General features: G+C 41.5%; 1 protein-coding gene across 2 annotated transcripts in view; it reads left to right on the top strand.

The window, feature by feature from the left end:
* KCNQ5 (potassium voltage-gated channel subfamily Q member 5) overlaps positions 1-20,742 on the top strand; it is a 518,442-nt gene that overhangs the window by 391,263 nt on the left and 106,437 nt on the right. For both annotated transcript variants that reach the window (XM_036316808.1, XM_036316807.1), the window contains exons 4-5: positions 13,043-13,218; positions 13,488-13,613. In XM_036316808.1, the coding sequence (XP_036172701.1) occupies positions 13,043-13,218; positions 13,488-13,613 (302 nt within the window). The remainder of the gene's footprint in view (positions 1-13,042; positions 13,219-13,487; positions 13,614-20,742) is intronic.

Genomic DNA, 20,742 nt, shown 5'->3' with positions numbered 1-20,742 from the left:
CCTTTCAAAAACTTTTAGTAGTAGATGATAATTAACCATAACCTGATGTCTGAAAATATGTATCAAGTTTCTCAAAGAAAAATTACAGTTCCCAGCACTACTAAACATAACCAGCTGCCAAAATTCAAAGAGTCCGTATCATTCAACTGCTTAGAATAAGTGCAAAAAGGGAGTGTTGAAAGTTAGGTATTTTGCTTTCACTCTGTAAATTTAAACCTGTAATGACATTGTTTGACTGTTGATGAATAAACACTCAGGTATGACACTGAACAAGATATCTAAGCATTGGGTTTCATCCTAGGATGTTAGGGGATTTCCAGAAGAAGTTTCAACTTTGATCATTCATTGGTCAGACCCCAATTTTTTTTAGACCTGCAGCCAAATACAGGTGTGGGGCTCTGCTGAATTGAAACTGGCTGCAGGTTTTCATTTGGTGCGTGCGAAAATAAAGGCTGGAAGAAAAGAACAGCTGAAGACATCAGCATGCAAAATGGCTGCTTCTAAAAGCCTTTTTTTAATTTCCTATATAGAGGAACATAATATATAGCCACTCTGTCATTGCCCTAAAACGTGTCCTGAATCATCCAAAACTATGCATGACTTTTCATCCTTTTGATTTATTGAGGACTGATGGGATTGCACCTAGGTAATTTACTCAAGATACTGTAGCGTGCCTTAAAGAGGATGGTTTTCCTCCTACACATTCACAGTGATTCTCAGAGGACAAATGCTCCTTTCCTGTTTATAAATACTGAAACACAGTCTCCTACATCCTCCAATCTGCAACCCACATCTGAAATTAAACATTTGTGATCCCACCTTCGGAAGCAATAGTTTCAGTAGGTTACTGAGTTGGAGGAGATTAGTCCTGTGGTATAAAAAACAAACAAAACATCTATTGTCTGAGTTTGCAGGCCTGACCTCTCTCCAGAACTCCAGCCTCACCCACTTTCTACCAGAGGTCTAGAGGGCATCCTCATATTAATGTGGCTAAAACCAAGCTGTTAATTTTACTCCTCAAATAGCCCTCCTTTCTGCTCTCCCTCCCCCCATTGCAGTATTTCCCCATCTTTGTAAATAGCACTTCATTCACCCAATTGCTCAGCCAGAAACCTGGATATTACCCTTGGCTTCCCTTCTGTGACACACCGCACAATCAGTCCTTCAGCACGTCCTGACATCTCCGCCTTCACAACATGTCCCAAATGCAACCCCTTCTCCGCTGCTCCTCACTTTAACCTGTCTCTTCTAAAGCCACTCTCACCCTTTGTCCAGAGCATGGCAATGGCTTCTGACCTCCATGCCTGCCATCCAGCCCCCTCTTGATCTCTTTCTCAAAGGCAACAAAACCCATCTTCTAAAATGCAAATCTGATCTTGCATTCTTCTGCTCAAAACCCATCAGGACATCTATGGTTCTTCCCAAAGCCACTGTGATCTGACCAGGGCCCACCCACTGTCCCCCATCCTCACTCCACTCAAGCTAAATTAGCCTCCTTACCCCCTCCTCCCCCCGCCCCAAGCACACTTCCATGCTCCTGCCTCAAGGTCCTTACATTTTAATAGCGAAAAGTAAGTAACCCAAAAGTCATTAACAAGTTGTTGACTAAGTAAATCAATTCATTAAATTTATTTCCTATCTTATCCATATGTCCAATGTTTTGATAGTTTATGGCAATTGTCACTTTTACAATGTTCAAACATGCATTTGGTTAAATCTATTCAAATTTTAGCTTATAATGAGGGCACTAAAAAGAGCTCAAGGAATTGGAACAAAAATGGTGGTGGGAGAGGAGGATACAATCATCAGGAATATTGCAGTTGCTGCACTTCTGTTTTTCCCAGAGATAACAAGATGCAATGAGTTTAAGGTGCAAAAGGGATATATACGTTAGCTATTAGGGAAAATTTTTCTGAGACTTCAGACAGTTTCTAGGAGTCAAGAAGTGCTCTCTTTGTGGTTTACCTCTAGAAATTTTATCTGTCCTACAGTTACAAGTTTAAAAGTATTGAACACTTAATCCATATTATTATAATCCAGAAGTGCTTGGTTTAATCCATATTATTTAGTTCTTCCCACTATGATTTTAAATAAAGTCAAATGTAGCATACAGTTGGTCCTCCATATTTATGGGTTCCACTTCTGCAGATTCAACCAACCTCAGATCATAAATATTCGAGGGCGGGTGAGGGGAGGGGGATGTACGTTGTTGCTCATGTCTACTGCATAGTTAGGCCTATGATGGTTGTGTCCATATTGAACATAGACAGGCTTTTTTTTCTTGTTATTATATCCTAAACAATATATATTGTACACTAAACAACAACTACTTACATAGCATTTACATTGTATTAGGTACTATAAATAAACCAGAGATGATTTAAAGTATATGGGAGGGTATCTGTAGGTCATATGCAAATACATCTTTTTTAAAAAAATATATATGTTTTTATTGATTGTTTTTTAGAGAGAAAAGAAGGGAGAGAGAGAGATAGAAACATCGATGAGAGAGAAACATCTATCGGCTGCCTCCTGCACGCCTCCTACTGGAGCTCAAGCTCACAACCCGGTCATGTGCCATAACCAGGAATCAAACTGGCAACCTCTTGGTTCATGGGTAAATGGACTTTAGGTTACTCAACATTGAGCTACACTGGCCAACCCTACATCATTTTATATAAGGAACTTGAGCATCCTCAGATTTTCGTATCCATGGGAGATCCTGGAACCAATCCCCCGCAGACACCAAGGGGTGACTGTATACTTTCTAATAGGTATATTGTTCCATGTAATTGTAGCAACATAATACAGCCCATTAGAGTTCAGATATACAAATGACCTTGCTTTAGCCCAACCTTTGGCTGCATGATAGGATACCCTTGAATGTGAATTCACCCTATAGTGAGGGCTTTTCAATATTTCAGTGGCTGATTTCTCTCAAACAGGGTTCACATTGATCAATTTATATTGATTTTGTAAATAATAGTGGAACAAAGTTCCACTGGAGTCTCATAATAAGCTCTTTATAGTCCCTATGTGTCTTAAATATCATTACAGTTTTTACTTTGTTCAAATCTTTGCAGCCTCCTCAAATCTCAAGAATTCGTCCATAAATCACTCTAAGTGATTCAGTAAGTATGTGAGCCTACTTCCTAATATCTTATAAGCCTATATTTCACATTTCTAATGGGCTGCTTGTAATCAATAACTATTTCTTCACTACTTCCCAACTTGCTCACATCTGTTTCCTTTGGGAGAGGCAGATTTTAAGAGCTCAGGATCACATGCTTTTTTGTTTTCCGTGCAATTTGGAGCTCCTCCTTGTTTATTAGCAGTTCTATTTCTTTCTCTAGCCCCATTTTCTCTTGATGCATCCATAAAAATACCATCTGTTTTTAGTGTCATTTTATGTCTGCTTTATCCTCCTTGCACTTGTCTTTTCCCTGAATGCATTATGCAGTAACAATTTATTCTTGCTTTATTATCCACTTGCTTTCACAGCCTCTCCCTTTCTCCCCTCACTCATCCCCACCCCACCTTGACCTATGTCACCCTGGATTTTCTTTATCCAAGGAATAGTGTACCATACTTAGGAGCACAACTTTGGTGTCAATTAGGGGCCAGCTCAGCCTCTCGTGGATTTGGACCTTGACTAACAGACCACTGCAAGCCTTAGCTCTTCATTTGTAAGAAGGAGATGATAATCACTACCTCATAGGGTTGTTTGGATTAAATTTAAAAATGTACATCGGGCTTTTCCAACATTCGCACTACTGTCATTTGGGACTGGGTAATTCTTTTTCCTAGGGGCTGTTCTGGGCAATGTAGGATGTTTCACAGCAACCCTGGCTTCTACCACTAGTTGCCAGTAGTAACCCCCTTCCCAGTTAGGACAACCAAATAGCATGTCTCCAAACATTACCAATTGTCCCTGGGGAAGCAAAATTGTCCCCATTTGACAATCATTTATGTACATAAAGAATTTAGCACAATGCCTGGTACTTAGTAGTTATTAAACAAATATTTGTGATAGATTGATTATTAGATGGATGAATGAATATTCATTTCTAATGCAAGTGTCTAGTATAACACTTGATACTTGATTAACTGCTTAACTCATGAATGTTTAAACAAATGTATCTGAAGCCAATGAGCTTAAAGGTCTGTCTATAGTTTATTTCTTATACTAAAATATGGTATCTGCACCTAAGACAAAGCACCTATGTTTCAAAAGACATTTTAGATAATTAATTAATTGCACAGTGTAATCTATTCCACCCAATTTTCCCCTGCTTTATTGAGATATAATTGACATAATACTGTGTAAGTTAAAATTTTATTGATCTGATACACATTTATTAGAAATTGATTATTAACTAACACCTCCATTACATTACATAATTACCATGTCCTTTTCTGTGGTGAAAACATTTATATCTATTCTCTTAGAAACTTTCAAATGCTTAATATAATATTATTAAATATAATCACTGTGTTGTATATTAAATTTCCAGAACTTATTCATCTTATAACTAGAAGTTTGTAATCTTTGACCAACATCTCATTTCCCCCCCTTCTATACTCCCACCCCCTGGTAACCATAATTCTAGTCTCTGTTTATATGAGTTCAGCTTTTTTAGATTCCACATATAAGTGATGTACAGTATTTGTCTTTCTCTGTCTGGCTTATTTCATTTAGCATAATGTCTTTAAGGTCCATCCATCTTGCTGCAAATATTAGGATTTCCTTCTTTCTGGTGGCTGAATATGCTATTACATATAATATATATATATATATAGCCTATCCTATCTAATAAAAGAGAAACATGGTAATTAGCATATGACCGCTACCCTTCCCATTGGCTAATCAGGGCAATATGCAAATTAACTGCCAGCCAAGATGGCGGCCAGAAGCCAGGCAGCTTGAAACTAACATGAGGCTTGCTTGCTTGCTTCAGTGACGGAGGACTCCAACGTTCCCCGCCTGCTACTGCAGGCCTCTGAGCTGCAACTCTAAGCAACTATGTAACAAATATAGAAGCTAAACAAAACCCCAGAAACCTGCTTTAGTCTGCAGGGCTTCAGCCAGCAGGATCACAACATTGTAAACAAAGGCCAGAAACCTGCTTTCAGCAGCGGATGCCTCAGAGCTGGAGCCTCAAAGCTAAAGCTGGCCCAGAATAAAAAAAAAGAAAAAAGAAAAAGAGCAGCGGTTGATAGCTTCCGTCACCCGCCAGCCTGCAAACAGCCATCATCCCCTCACCCAGGCTGGCCAGGCACCCCAGTGGGGACCCCCACACTGAAGGGTGTGTTACCAGCTGCAAACAGCCATCATCCCCTCACCCAGGCTGGCCAGGCACCCCAGTGGGGACCCCCACCCTGATCCAGGACACCCTTCAGGGCAAACCAACCAGCACCCACCCATGCACCAGGCCTCTACCCTATATAGTAAAAGGGTAATATGCCTCCCAGCACCAAGATCAGCGGAGCCACGAGGCCTCCCGGCACCGGGATCAGCGTGACAGGGGGAGCGCCCCAACCCCCTGATCGGCCCTGCTCTGTGTGTGACAGGGTGCAGCCCCCCAACCCCCCCCCCCCATGGGCCCTGCTCTGTGTGTGACAGGGTAGAGCCATAACCTCCCCATCGGCCCTGCCCTGAGTGTGACAGTGGTGGTGCCCCAACCCAATGATCGGCCCTGCTCTGTGGGTGATAGAGGGTGACGCCCCAACCAACCCCCATGGGCCCTGCTCTGTGTGTGAGGGGGTAGAGCCATAACCTCCCCATCGGCCCTGCCCTGAGTGTGACAGGGTGCGGCACTCCAACCTCCTGATCCGCCCTGCTCTGTGTGTGACAGGGGGCGGTGCCCCAACTCCCCTATCGGCCCTGCTCTGTGAGTGACAGGGGGGAGCTCCCCAACCCCCTGATGGGCCCTGCTCTGTGCGTGACAGGGGATGGCGCTGCAACCTCCCCATCGACCCTGCCTTGAGTGTGAAGGGGCGGTGCCCCAACCCCCCAATCAGCCCTACCCTGAGCGTGACTGAGGGTGGCATCGCAACCTCCCAATCTGCCCTGCTCTGTGCATGACGGGGTGGCGCCCCAACTCCCCAATCGGCCCTACTCTGAGCCCGACCAGGGGCTGCACCTAGGGATTGGGCCTGCCCTCTGCCACCCAGGAGCAGGCCTAAGCCAGCAGGTCGTTATCTCCCGAGGGGTCCCAGACTGCGAGAGGGCACAGGCTGGGCTGAGGGACCCCCTCTTCCCCCCGAGTGCACAAATTTTTGTGCACCGGGCCTCTAGTGTATATAGTGTATGGGCTTTTTATTCAGTTATATTAATTATTTATACATTTTGGCTACTAACACTTTATCAGATATGTGATTTGCAAATATTTTCTCCCATTTACATATAATATATATTATATATTATATATAATATATATCTCCTTTATCCATTAAGTTTATGAGCACTTAAGTTGTTTTCATATCTTAGCTAATGAGAGTAATGCTGCAATAAACTGTATGTGCAAATATCTCGTCAAGATCTTGTTTTAATTACTTTTGAATATATACCTATATATGGGATTGCTAGATCATGTGGTAGTTATATTTTTAATTTTTTTAAGAACCTCCATGCTTTTGCATAGTGGCTGCAACAACTTGCATTCCCACAATAGTGCACTAGGGTTTCCTTTTCTCCACATCCTCACCAGCATTTGTGATTTATCTTTTTTATAATAGCCATTCTAACAGGTTTGAGGTAATATCTCATTGTGGTTTTACTTTGCATTTCCCTGATGATTAATAATATTTGGGGGGAGGGGGTCTACTCAGTTTCTTTGCTCAATTTTTAATCAGACTCTTTGGGCTTTTTATTCAGTTATATTAGTTATTTATACATTTTGGCTACTAACACTTTATCAGATATGTGATTTGCAAATATTTTCTCCCATTTCATAGGTTTCCTTTTTATTTCATTACTAGAGGCCTGGTGCACAAATTCGTGCACAGGTAGGGTCCCTAGACAGTTGCCGGGCCCAGCATGGAAGGAACGGATGCCGGACGCCTATGTAGGCGCCCCGCCACCACAGTTCCCCGCCTCCCCTCCTCCTACTTCCCTCACTGCCACACTGCCACGGTGGCAAGCGGGCAACAGGCCACTTGGGGCCTGCCAGCAGAGTAGAGGGATCATGGAAGGTTGGCTGTGGGAGTGCACTGACCACCAAAGGGCAGCTCCTGCATTGAGCGTCTGCCCCTTGGTGGTCAGTGCGTGTCATAGCAACTGGTCGACTGGTCGTTCCATCTTAATGGTTGCTTAGGCTTTTATATATATAGATTGGCATTCTTTGCTATAGAGAAGATTTTCAGTTAGATATAGTCCCACTTACTTATTTTGCTTTTGTCACCTTTGTGTTGTCAAATCAAAAAAAATTATTGCCATGACCCATATTAAAGGAGCTCACCACCTGTGTCTTTTTCTAGGACTTTTATGGTTTCAGGTGTTACAGTTTTTAGTCTATTTTGAGTTGATTTTTGTGTGTGGTGTAAGATAGTGGTCCATTTTCATTCTTTTGTATGTAGCTGTCCAGTTTTCCCAACGCCGTTTATTAAAGAGACTAGTCTTTCCCTATTATATATATTTTGACTTGTTTATCATTAATTAATTAACCATATATGTATGATTTCATTTCTGGCATCTCTATTCTATTTGATTGATCTATGTGCCTGTTTTTATGTCAATACTGTTTTGATTACTATAGCTTTGTATTTAGCTTTGTAATACAATTTGAAACCAGAAAGTGTGATGCTTCTAGTTTTATTTTGTTTTGTTTTGTTTTCTCAATATTGTTTTGACTACTTGAGGTCTTTTGTGGTTCCATATAAATTTAGGATTGTTTGTTCTATTTCTGTGAAAAATACCATTTGAATATTGATACGGATTACATGGACATATTAATAATATTAATTTTTTCAATTCATGAGCATGAAATACCTTTCCATTTATTTGTGTCTCTTTCAATTTATTTCATCAAATGTCATATAGTTTTCACTGAACAGATCCTTTCCCTCCTTGGTCTAAGTTATTCCTAAGGATTTTTTTTATGCTATTGTAAATCCACTTTTTTCTTAATTTCTCTTTCTGACATTATTGTTAGTGTATAGAAATGCAGCTGATTTCTATATATTGCTATTTGTACATAAAGAATTACTCTACTTAATTCATTTATTAGTTCCAACTTTACTTAATTCATTTATTAGTTCCAACCATCTTTGGTGGTCTTTAGGGTTTTCCGTATATAATATCATGCCATCTGCAAAAGGTAATAATTTTACTTTTTCCATTCTGATTTGGGTGCCTTTTATTTATTTTTCTTTCCTAATTGCTCTAGCTAAAATTTTTATACTATGTTGAATAAAAGTAGTGAGTGGGCATATTTATCTTATTCCTGACCTTAGAGGGAAAGCTTTTAGTTTTTCACCATTAAGTATGATGTTAGCTATTAGTGTGTTATATATGGCCTTTATTATGTTGAGTTATGTTCCCTCTAAAGCTGCTTTGTTGACAGTGTTCATCATGAAAGTATGCTGAATTGTGTCAAAGTTTTTTTGCCACCTACTGAGATTATATGATTTTTATCATTGTTTTGTTAATGTTGTATATCACATTGATTTGCAGGTATTGAACCATCCTTGCATCCCTGGAGTAAGTCCCATTTGATAGCTGTGTCTGATCCTTTTAATGTACTATTGAATTCAGTTTGCTAAGATTTTATTGAGAATTTTTATATCTATGTTCATCGGGAATACATAATTTTATTTTCTTGTGGTGTCTTTAGTGTTGGTACCAGGGTAATTCTGGCCTTGTAAAATTAGTAGAAGTGTTCTGTCTTCTTCTTTTGGGGGGTGGAAGGGGTTGAAGAGCTGAGGCTCCAGGTGTGTATACTAGATTCTTCCAGGGAGACTCTGGCAACTTGGATAGGGCTAGAGAGAGAGGGAAGAAAGAGGGATTGCAGCTTCCCTGCAATCCAGGAAGGATTGCAGCCAGCCCCTAAATGCTTACTAATTTAGAAGCCTGACCCTCAGGCAGAATTGAAGTATGCAAATAGAAATCTTTCAGGGAAAGACTGGGAAGTGAGCATTTCTGCCTACTTCCTCTGCACTGAGCCCTGCGGGACAGCCACAGCTAGTGTTCATATTCATTAATAACTGCTTCTTTGTTTGCTATAGTCTTGTGGGTCTCATGGATGCAAGTGACACTGGTTTTCAGAGATAGGTGTTTTGGGAGCCTGTCTCTCAAGTGGGAGTCTTAAAAGTTGGGGTATTAGATGTGGGATTCAAACCCTTAGATGCTCAGGGAGAAGCTGGGAGGTGATGGTTCTCTCCCAATTGTGTGGCATTAGGCTGGGAATGGGGTTTATGACAAGAACTAGAGGCCTGGTGCATGAAATTCATGCACGGGGGGTGGGGGGAATCCCCTCAGCCCAGTCTGCACCCTCTCCAATCTGGGGATCGGGCCTAAACTGGCAGTTGGACATCCCTCTCACAATCCTGCACCACTGGCTCCTAATCGCTTACCTGCCTGCCTGGTCGCCCCTTACTGCCCCCCCTCCCCCCTGCTGGCCAGGTTGCCCCCAACTGCCCCCTCCCTGCCAGCCTGGTCATAGGCAACCATCTTGTGAGGGTGTGAGGGTTAATTTGCATATTACTTCTTTATTATATAGGCTGTGTCTCAGCCTTTCCTAGCGATTTCAGTGTGGGTATTTTCTCATTCAACTGACGTGTTGGAGTCCCTCAGCTAGTTTCAGTATTTCCTTCAAAGAGAATTATTCCCTGTATGGCTGTCCATTCAGTGTTCCTGTGGGAGGAGGAGAGTTCAAGAGCCTCCTATGTTGCCATCTTTAAGGACTGCCCCTACCCAATTTTACAAAAAGTAAATCTTAGTGAGATTTGTCTTTAATAAACTTTAATGGATAATAGCTATGAACTATTATATTGCATTTGAATTCAGTGATAGATATTGAAGTGATCATCGACTAACCTAAGAGTATTTTAGATTGATACTTTGTTATTAAGTCGCCGATGTGATAAGAGAATAAGGCTCAAGCTACCTTTAGGTGTTTATTAATCTAAGTTCATTTTATAAATACTTATTTAATACCTACCATATTTCAGGCACTGTTCTAGGCACTTGGAATACAAGTATCCAACTTTGTGGAACCTCCATTCTATAAAGTAATGTACTATAAAAATAACAATTACATAAATAAAAGTAAAGATTACTTTTAACTTCTAAAATATGAGCCTAGAAAATATTCTAGGTGGTACTGACAGCAAAATTCCAGCAGATGACTGCAATCCAACCAGAAACATTTTTATGACTGCATTCATTGTTTGCCATTTGGTCGCTCATTTATGATTTCATTTTGCTAATCTCTGACATTCTCTTCTGATCTGAATTTCAATGAGGGTACTAAATTAAGTTTTTGGTTACCTTTGCATATTTTGTGACTTCAAACATTTAGATTATGAATCACTGTGTGCATAACTTTTTAAATTGTCTCAAGCCAGTGGTGTTCCTTTGACTTTTTCTAGCTTTTCTCTAATGAATTAACTTCATAGTATACGTTCTGTGCTTTAGTCTAACAGAGCTATAGCTGATTTTTTAAAAACTCATACAATGTATGCCTCACCTTTTCATCTGTACAATGGGATCTATAGAATACTTAACCAGCATGGTTGTTATGCGCATTCAATAATATAACATTTGAAAACACTTCAATTTGAAGAAAGGGCAGGACATGGTAAGTTTTAAGTGCTATGTTTTCTGTACCCGTATTAGTCATTTACTTATTTCTAATATTTTAGCACAGTCAATGGGAGTATTGTACATTTTTATTTCCTTTGTACTCTTGGGAGGAAGCAGGATTACAATGAAAAATAAAGGCTAACATATATCCAGCAGGGCCATATAAAGACTATCTCTTTGTAAACTGCTTGTCTCAGGAGTCAATCCCTTAAAATGATGAAAACCGAGATCTTTTCACACTTAACTCTTTCTTTGAAGTTTTCTTCCTGATTTCAAAAAACCATTGTTATTATAAAATTCCAACATTAAAATGAATACATTTTTTAAAAATAAATTTATGCTAACAATAAAGTAAGATGTGCTTTCTGAGTTATAGAACAATATTTTTAAAACTTTTCATTGATTACTATAATATTTTTTAAATAAATGAATAAAATTCCAACATTAGAGAAATTAATAACTTAGAAAGCAATAAAAACTATTTATTCAAACCTGGACTCTTTATTCCTAGAGATAATTCATGGTAATAATCTGTGTATGTTCTCATATGTTTCTCCTAGTTATATATGTATTTATTAAAATAAAATCACATACTGCTTTGTAACTGGCTTTTATTCACTTATATAATGTCTTTGGTGTTTGTGTCAACACATTTAATTCCTTCTCATTTTCAACAGCTGCAGAGAGCAGCAACTCAAGGATGCACGTGTGGCTCTCTATGTCCCATAGAGCCACAGAGCATTCAGATCTGACTGGGGGAATGAAACCTTCCTGCTGACCTTTGTACTGCCATCTACTTACCCTCTCTCCCTCTCAAAGTCCTAGCGCAAAAGGGCACCAGGAGAATGACTCAGAAGATCTTCTCAGTCCAGACCAGAGCTTCCTACGTGCAGGGAGGACTGAGCTGAATGAGGGGCTCACATCCATCCAGCAGTTAATCCTAAGGATCACAGGAACATTATAAACGCAGCGCCCTCGAAGTGAAACTCCTCTTGGAGTGTGGATGCCCAGTCATGCACAGTCCACTTGAAGCAGGAAGGAAAGTTTATTTGAGGATGTTAAGGTCAAGCTAACTTATTTTTAAATTGTCATAGGAGGCCATTCATCCTCACTTCACGTCTTCCACTTCAAAGCCTACTTTCCATCATCCAGATATTTACCCTTGGAGCGATTAAGTCCTCTTTTATCTTTTCCACGCTTTCATTAGCTGCATTTTTCCCCTCTTTTTAGATTACAAAAGGGAAGATTTTTTTTAGTCCAAATGCCAATATGTCAAAAATTATATATTTATTCCCATGCAACGCACAATGTGTATAATTGCATACTCTATTGTAACAAATGTAATGTTATTTAATTTGTGTTTCCAAACTTGCACATAATGGGCTGACCAGATATCAAGAGTACTTTATGCAAAGAGCTTCGAGTATTCTGCTTAGTTGAGGCCTTTGTTAGACAAAATGTAATGCTGCAGACTTTACAACATAAGGAAATTTTTTTCCCAGAGGAGCTACAAGCTTCTTTGTCAAGAAAACAAGAGAGCCCAGCCAGCATGGCTCCGTGGTTGAGCATCAACCAATGAACCAGGAGATCACAGTTCAATTCTCCGTCAGGGCACACGCCTGGGTTGCAGGCTGGATCCCCAGTGTGGGGCAGCCGATCCGTGATTCTCCCTCATCAGTGATGTTCTATCTCTCTCTCTCTCTCCCTCTCTCTTCCTCTCTGAAATCAATAAAAAATATATATTTTTTTAAAAAAGTAAACAAGAGACATGATTGTCCTAAGTGGCTCTTTCGTGGCTGGACAGACTATGATGCCTCTGTGGCATCAACCAGGAAGCCGAGGTGTGCAGGCTGAGGAGCAAGCTCCTTGCTGCCCCGCAGGGATGCTGAGGAAAGCAGGGATGTTGTGGTAGGCTGCCCACAGCTTCAAGGCTCCCGGGAACCCCAGACTTTCTGAAAGCCCTTGCCAATTTGCTGAGGGTTAAGTAGTAAGTGGTTCAAAAATGCATAGGAAGAGCATGGGATGGTGATGGGCCAGAACTACGAGGATGGATAGTCCTGTTCTCTGCCTTCTCGCTGTCCAGGCATCGCAGAGCCCAAGTAGCGCGACGCGGTGCTGGGGTTCGAGATCTGGTTATTTGTACCTCAAACAGGTCCGAGTGAACCTTTCTGAAATGTTTTTTGGAACTAAAAATGCCTTGTCGTGCTTCTTATGGCTGTTTCAACCTGTTTCTTTCAGATACCATTGTTCTTATCGCTTCAATAGCAGTTGTTTCTGCAAAAACTCAGGGTAATATTTTTGCCACGTCCGCACTCAGAAGTCTCCGTTTCCTACAGATCCTCCGTATGGTGCGCATGGACCGAAGGGGAGGCACTTGGAAATTACTAGGTTCTGTGGTTTATGCTCACAGCAAGGTAAGATTTACTTTCTGACTCATAGAACAAGATTTTTTAAACTCTTGCATTGTTTGCTGAAATATTTGATAAGCTTGTCAGTAGCGAACTTAGTCATTTCAGAAATTGGCCAAAGTAATTTAGAGACACAGTATATAATGAATTGTTTAAAAATCATCATAAGTATCCAAGAAGTAGTCAAATGAATGGAATCGTGCATAAATAGATTTGTTTTCCTTTTTCAAAGATTGTTTTCACTTCTAAAAATCTTTCATTCCTTTTTTACCTAGGAATTAATCACAGCTTGGTACATAGGATTTTTGGTTCTTATTTTTTCATCTTTCCTTGTCTACCTGGTGGAAAAGGATGCCAACAAGGAATTTTCTACATACGCAGATGCTCTGTGGTGGGGCACAGTAAGTATAAAAATCTTTTTTTATTTATTAGATGTTGTGGAAATTTTTCCCCTTCGAATACAGTGTCGTGTAATGATTCTGATGAAAATTTTCAATAAAATATTAACTCCCAAAAGAGAGTTATGTGAAAATATACTGTACTTATAATTGTCTAAAGAGTTCCCCACCCCCCTTTGGCTCAGCAAAGTTAACTTCTCTTAAAAATCATTAGTCATAATTCTTGAGTGCTAGATTGTTGCCAAAATAAAAGCATATCAATTTTAACTGTGATTAAAATGTTTATAAGCTCATTTGTTTGGTTTAGCTTTATGGGGCGCAGATTTAAATTACCAAGTGCTACATTGGTTTGTCATTCATCAAAATGATGTAAAAAGTAAAGGAATGGTAGCTGAACAAAAGTTATAAAGGTGAAATTATGGCACAAAAAGTGAAAACGAGAAGATTGGTAACCATCTGTGAGATCAGAGATTATAAACGCCTGATTTCAAAACTTTCCATTCAAAAACCTACTTTCCCTTTATATTTTTACTAATGGCTAGTTTTAACCAAATCAAAGTAATCATGACTCTCATACAGAAAGAAAATAACATATGCTAAATATTTTAACTGATTTTTTTTTATCATTTAAGTAAGTACTAGTATTAATGATGGCACCAGTAAGATGTCAAAAGCAGTTCGAAGGACTACCTAAAGAACAAAAACATATCAAGATCAGGAATGAAGGTGCAAAAAGCTGTGGTACATTTACACAATGGGATATTATGTGGCCATAATAAATAAGGAACTCTTACCTTTTGTGACAGCATGGATGGACCTAGAGAGTATTATGCTAAGTGAAATAGGCCAGTCAGAAAAAGACAAGTACAATATGATTTCAATTATATGTGGAATCTAATGAACAAACTAAGCTAATAAACAAAATAGAAAGAGACTTATAGATACAGAAAACAGACTAACTGCTGTCTGAGGGGAATGGTTTAGGGGACTGGGTGAAAAGGTGAAGGTGTAACCAGACAATCAATGGGTCTGTGCTGCCTGTCACTACTTGAGCCAATTAAGTAGAGACAGGGTTGAAACATTATGAGTGTTTATTCCAATACTGCCAGCAATATGGGAGAGCAGCAGGTCATCCAAAAAAAAGTCTGCTCTGCACCCCACCATAAGCCAGCTGCTTATATAGGGTAAAAGGACAAAAGATTGCCTGGGGAAGTAACAAAAAGGTGTGCCACATGGGCAGTCAACAGATAAGTAGAGAGCTGGGGATCTTCAAAGGGATGCAAAAAGGCAGGGCGTCTTCAAAGGGCTTAGTGATATGCAAAGGCTGGGGGAGGGGGTCTTCAAAGAGCTCTCGATTCTGCGGCAAAGTTGTTCATCTTCCCATGATAATAGGCAGCTCCAAATGCGGAGGATGGACTGCATTTTTAGGTGAGCTCCCATGTCCCATGTGGGTAACTGCCAGCCAGGTTAGAATGTGCCTTCTTTAATCAGAATAAAACAATCCCGGTTAACAGAGCATGGTTAATATTTCTTACAATTCTAGCTGGTTCCCCAACGTTCTGTTTCTGCCCCTGTCAAAGGGATAAACAAGACAAAACAAAAATTATACACAGACAACAGTACGGTGATTACCAGAGGGAAAGGGGTTGGAGGGAAGTAGAAGAGGCTAAAGGAGGGATAAATGGTGATGGAAGGATTCTTGACTTGGGATGGTGAACACATGATGTAATATACAGATGATGTATTGCAGTATTGTACACCTGAAATCTATATAATTTTGTTAACCAATGTTAGCCTAATAAATTCAATACAAATTTCAAATGTTTTAAATTATTTTTATTGTTGACACTATTGCAGATGTCCCCATTTTCCCCCTTACCACTTCCACCCAGTCCCCACCAACTGTTCCCTCTGGCCGTCACCTCACTGTTGTCTGCAGTATGGCGATGGCCAGAGGGAAGGGGTGGTGGGGGCTGGGTGGAAGTGGGAGCCTATGGGTTATGAATATAGGTGCTTCGGCTGCTCCCTTCAGTTTCTTCCATCCAGTCCCTCCCCTGTGACATGCTGTCACAAAAGGTAAGAGTTCCTTCTTTGTTACAGCTGCATAGTATCCCATCGTGTACCTGTCTCACAGCTTTTTTATTCACTCATCTGCTGATGGGCACTTGGGTTGTTTCTCTATCTTGGCCATTGTAAATAATGCTGCTATGAACATAGAGGTGCATATATTCTTTTGAATTGGTGTTTCAGGATTCTTAGGATATACCCCTAGAGTGGGATTACTGGATCAAAAGGCAGTTCCAGTTTTAATTTTTTGAGGAACCTTCCTACGGTTTCCCACAGTGGCTGCACCACTTTGCATTCCCACCAACAGTGCACCACAGTGCTCTTTGCTCCACATCCTTGCCAGCACTTGTTGTTCGTTGATTTATTGATGGCAACCATTCTGGCAGGTGTGAGATGATATCTCATTGTGATTTTAATTTGCATCTGTCTGATGATTAGTGACGTTAAGCATGTTTTTCATATGTCTATTGGCCATCTGTATGTCCTCTTAAATGAATGTACAAATAAAGGCAAATCTGGCTTCTTTGAACAGTGTGAGAGGGAAGTCAATTAAACTACCACTAGACAGAATTTATTTCCATGTCTATAGACAAGAATTATTTTGCATTGCTACCAATTATCTACAATCTGCAGAGCTGTAAAATAACTCAAAGGCCATGCAAGGTACAGAGCCCCATAAAATCACAATTCAATAACCTGGAAGGGGTACTCTAAACAATGCATAGTTTTCCATTGAAGCAAAATTTCCCTGCATTGTAAAGAATTTAAAAAACAGTCATTGACTAGAAAAGGCCTTAGAGGTCACATAATCTTATCGCCTATTGAGGAATGTAAGGCCAACGGTGACTTATTGCCTTATATTTTATAACTAGTAATGGCCAGGGCAACACTAACTCCCAAGGCCCTCTTTCTATGAAACTATTGACATTAACTAGATCTGAGTCAGAAAAAGTTTATCAAGTTCAATGTTTGCAAATATGTTGATATTGCTATGCATTTAATAAATGTACTGCCTAAAAGGAAAAATAAATAAATGAATAAAATAAAATAAAAAATATTCATTGAAACATGTTCCATTAATAAGAATGTCACAAGATAAAGAAGTGCTTTATTCAATTCATAAACTATATCCTTTTTATTTTATTCCTTAAGACATTCAAACAGAGTGTTATGTGAAAATATACAGCATTTATAATTGTTTATTTAAAGAGTCTCTCCATCTCTTTGGTCTAACAACGTTAAGTTCTCTTATAACTTTGGCTGGATTGTTGCCAAAATAAAAATAAATCGTTTTCTTAAACTGTGATTAAAACATTGGCAAGTTGTTTGTTTTAACTTTGTGGAGCATAGGTTTATTACCAGTTGTTGTATTGTTCCCCAAAACCACATCACCAGGAAACCAGAACTTTTGTCAAGGACAAAGGAAATTTGTCAGGGCTTATATTAAGTAGAACTTGGTATTTTTGTTGATTGTATAGCAGCAATAAAATGAGTAAGAATCAAAAATGTATTCACCTATAGAATAAGATCTTTTAAATTATCAGAGTAAATGTCTACAAGATTGCACCATTGACAACAAAGCATTCCGTTGTTGTACTAATTTGTTTTCAACACCACTTCCTCCCATGCCCACCAGCAATAATGGTCATTTAGAAAGGAGGAAATAGAAACCCCAAAAGAGAAAAGTCATCTGACATTCTTCAGACACTTCTTATTCAGAGGTGGGCAAAAGTAGGTTTACAGGTGTTCGTGAGGAAAATAATACAATAATTAGTAATTAATACAAGAATAAACTGTTTCATATGCTCACAACTGTAAACCTACTTTTGCCCACCCCTGTATGTAGAGAGCAAATGAACATCTATGACTCATGGTGGGATAAATTGTGTAAACTGAGATAACAAAAGGCTTTTCTAGTTAATGAGGGGAAGAGAATTTACAAACCCAGCCTTCAAAGCAATGACTTGAATTTAAGCTTAGTGTTTGCTTCTCTCTGAAAATTCTAACTGTTTAAACTCCCATGTCACTCGGGTGCTCCTCTTCCCATTGGAATGCCCTTGTTGGGGACTTCAGCCTGCCAGCTCTGTCCCCTTTTTCCACTGGTCTTCCTTTCCCCCTTATCACTAACTAGAGGCCCAGTGCATGAAATTCGTGCACTATGGGGTGGGGGCAGATCCCTCAGCCCGGCCTGTGCCCTCTCACAGTCCGGGACCTCTCTCCTTACTGCCTGCCTGCTCGCTGCTACTTAGTCCTGCCATGGAGGCAGGAGAGGCTCCTGCCACCGCCGCTGCGCTCACCAGCCGTGAGCCCAGCTTCTGGCTGAGCAGCGCTCCCCTCTAGGAGCACACTGACCACCAGGGGGAAGCTCCTGTGTTGAGAGTCTACCCCCTGGTGGTCAGTGCGCATCATAGTGACCGGTCATTCTGGTCATTCCACTGTAACGGTCACTTAGGCTTTTATTATAACACTAGAGGCCCAGTGCATGAAATTCGTGCATGAGAGGGGTCCCCTCAGCTTAATCTGCACTCTCTCCAATCTGGGACCTCTTGGGGGATGTCCGGCTGCCGATTTATGCCCGATCCCCTAACCGTCTCTGCCTGCCAACCAACCATGGCCTCTAACTGCCCCCCCTGCCAGCCTGGTTGCCCCCAACTGCCCGCCCCCTGCCGGCCTGGTCACCCGCAACTGCCCCACCACCAGCCTGGTCGCCCCTAACTGCCCCTCCTGCTGGCCTGGTCATCCCAAACTGACCCCCACCCCTGCCAGCCTCACACAGCCTGGTGTTCAGTCATTACTGTGACAGCGTCCTGGACAATTTGCATATTCCTCTACTAGGGGCCCGGTGCATGAAATTCGTGCACTGGGTGGGGGGGGGGGAGTGTCCCTCAGCCCAGCCTGCTCCCTCTCACATACTGGGAGCCCTCAGGCGTTGACCCCCATCACCCTCCAATCGCAGGATCGGCCCCCAGCCCAGGCCTGATGCCTCTGGCCCAGGCGTCAGGCCTGGGCAGGGGACCCCCAGACCCCTCCGATTGCTGGCTCTGCCCCTTGCCCAGGCCTGATGCCTCGGCCAGAGGCGTAGACCCCCATCACCCTCCGATCGCCTGATCGGCCCCTTGCCCAGGCCTGACGCCTCCGCCAGAGTTGTCAGGCTTGGACAGGGGACCCCCATCTCCCCCCGATCACTGGCTCTGGCCCCCGCCCAGGCTGAGGCCTCTGGCCCAGGAATCATGCCTGGGCAGGGGACCCCATCTCCCTCTGATCGCTTGCTCCACCCCCCGCCCAAGCCTGACACCTCTGACCCAGGCTTCAGGCCTGGGCAAAGGGACCATCATATCCCCCCAATCCCTGGCTCCGCCCCCCACCCAGGCCTGATGCCTCTGGCCCAGGCATCAGGTCTGGGCAGGGGACCCCCAGCCCCCCGCCCAGGCCTGATGCCTCGGCCAGAGGAGTTGACCCTCATCACCCTCCGATCACCAATCACCAGATCGGCCCCTTGACCAGGCCTGAGGCCTCCGGCAGAGGTGTCAGGCCTGGGCAGGGGACCCCCAGCTCCCCGCGGTTGCAGGCTCCAGCCCCTGCCCAGGCCTAACGCCTCTGGCCTAGGCGTCCGGCCCAGGCAGCGGGGACCCGCAGCTGCAGCGGCCCCGCAATCGTGGGCTTCGCTTTAGGCCCAGGCAAGGGACCCCTAGCTCCTGGGACTGCCAGCTTCCACCGTGCTCAGCTCCCATCGCTGGCTCCACCCCTACTTCCTGCTATCACTGGCCAGGGCAGAAAAGGCGCCTGATTCTCCGATCATGGCTGGAGGGCAGGGCAAAAGCGGCCCCAGCTCTTAGCTCCCCCCTGGGTTTCCGATCACTGTCAGTGGCAGGGGGCTTCTTCCTGCTTTCCCTTTCGCCTCCCTGCATTGTGCCTACATATGCAAATTAACCGCCATCTTGTTGGCAGTTAACTGCCAATCTTAGTTGGCAGTTAATTTGCATATAGCCCTGATTAGCCAATGAAAAGGGTAGCGTTGTACACCAATTACCATTTTTCTCTTTTATTAGTGTAGATTATTAGTATAGATAAGAATTGTTGTATTGTGTTAAATAGTGTGTGGGAAACTCTTACTATATCTCTCACTTAGTCACCAGCTTGCTTCTTTTGCCAGAATAATCTGAGCAGCAGATTTTCAAAGATCATATCTGTGACTTTGGGGAAGGTGAGGGGAGCAACATATTTTCATCAATTTGCATTTCGATAGTGTTATTTTGACTGAAGTTTAACCAGTACTTAACAGGCTTCTTGAATGGCTGAATATGTCTCTCTTTTTTTTTTTTTCGAGAAAAAAATCTAGTCTTGAATATAAGAATGAAAATCTTCTAAGACATTAAGTTTCTAGGAGTAAAATGGCCTTTTTGGTTCACAGTGGTTTGTTGATATTAACTGACTCATTAATGAAATTGTCTAAAGCCTAAAATAATAAGCAAACAGTGGGCTTATTATTACTATTCATTATAAGAATATGTACATCTTTGGTGTAAAATAAAAATAAATTTAGAATACTATACTTTCCATTATGTGTTAATCAAGACATTAAAGAATATATAGCTGGATACTTTTTAGTTAAAATTGTCTGCGTTGCACATAACAGACACCTTGCTAACTATGGAAGAATCCAGAATAAATAGGGAAATGAACACGTCTTGAATGGAGTGTTTCTAAGTAAGTGTTTCTAGGCATGGTGAAAAAAAAAAAAAAGGAAATTTCCTTTATTAAAAAAGCCCAAAGTATCAACATTAAATATCAAAATGCAATTTGTGGCCCAGGGTAACAGCATCCCAGTGAATTCTAAATATCAGCTACTAAACTTCTTTCATTAAGAAGATGCTGAGAGCTATTTCCAAGAGCAACTTTTAGAGAAATACAATGGCGTGATCAGCACTGCTTAAAGCCAACAGAAATTCAAAGAAGTTTGTTCTCTGAAAACAATTCTGTGCTAGTGAATAATGGTACTTATTAGCTCATTGAGTAAGTGGGATAACCAATAAAAAAAGAGTCCAATACTAACAGCACAGCAAGT

The sequence above is a fragment of the Myotis myotis genome, unplaced genomic scaffold (assembly GCF_014108235.1).
Source record: "Myotis myotis isolate mMyoMyo1 unplaced genomic scaffold, mMyoMyo1.p scaffold_m19_p_7, whole genome shotgun sequence".
In the NCBI taxonomy this organism is placed as follows: Eukaryota; Metazoa; Chordata; class Mammalia; order Chiroptera; family Vespertilionidae; genus Myotis; species Myotis myotis.
The sequence above is the reverse complement of the archived record's forward strand: the minus strand, read 5'-3'. Positions and strand labels throughout refer to the sequence as shown.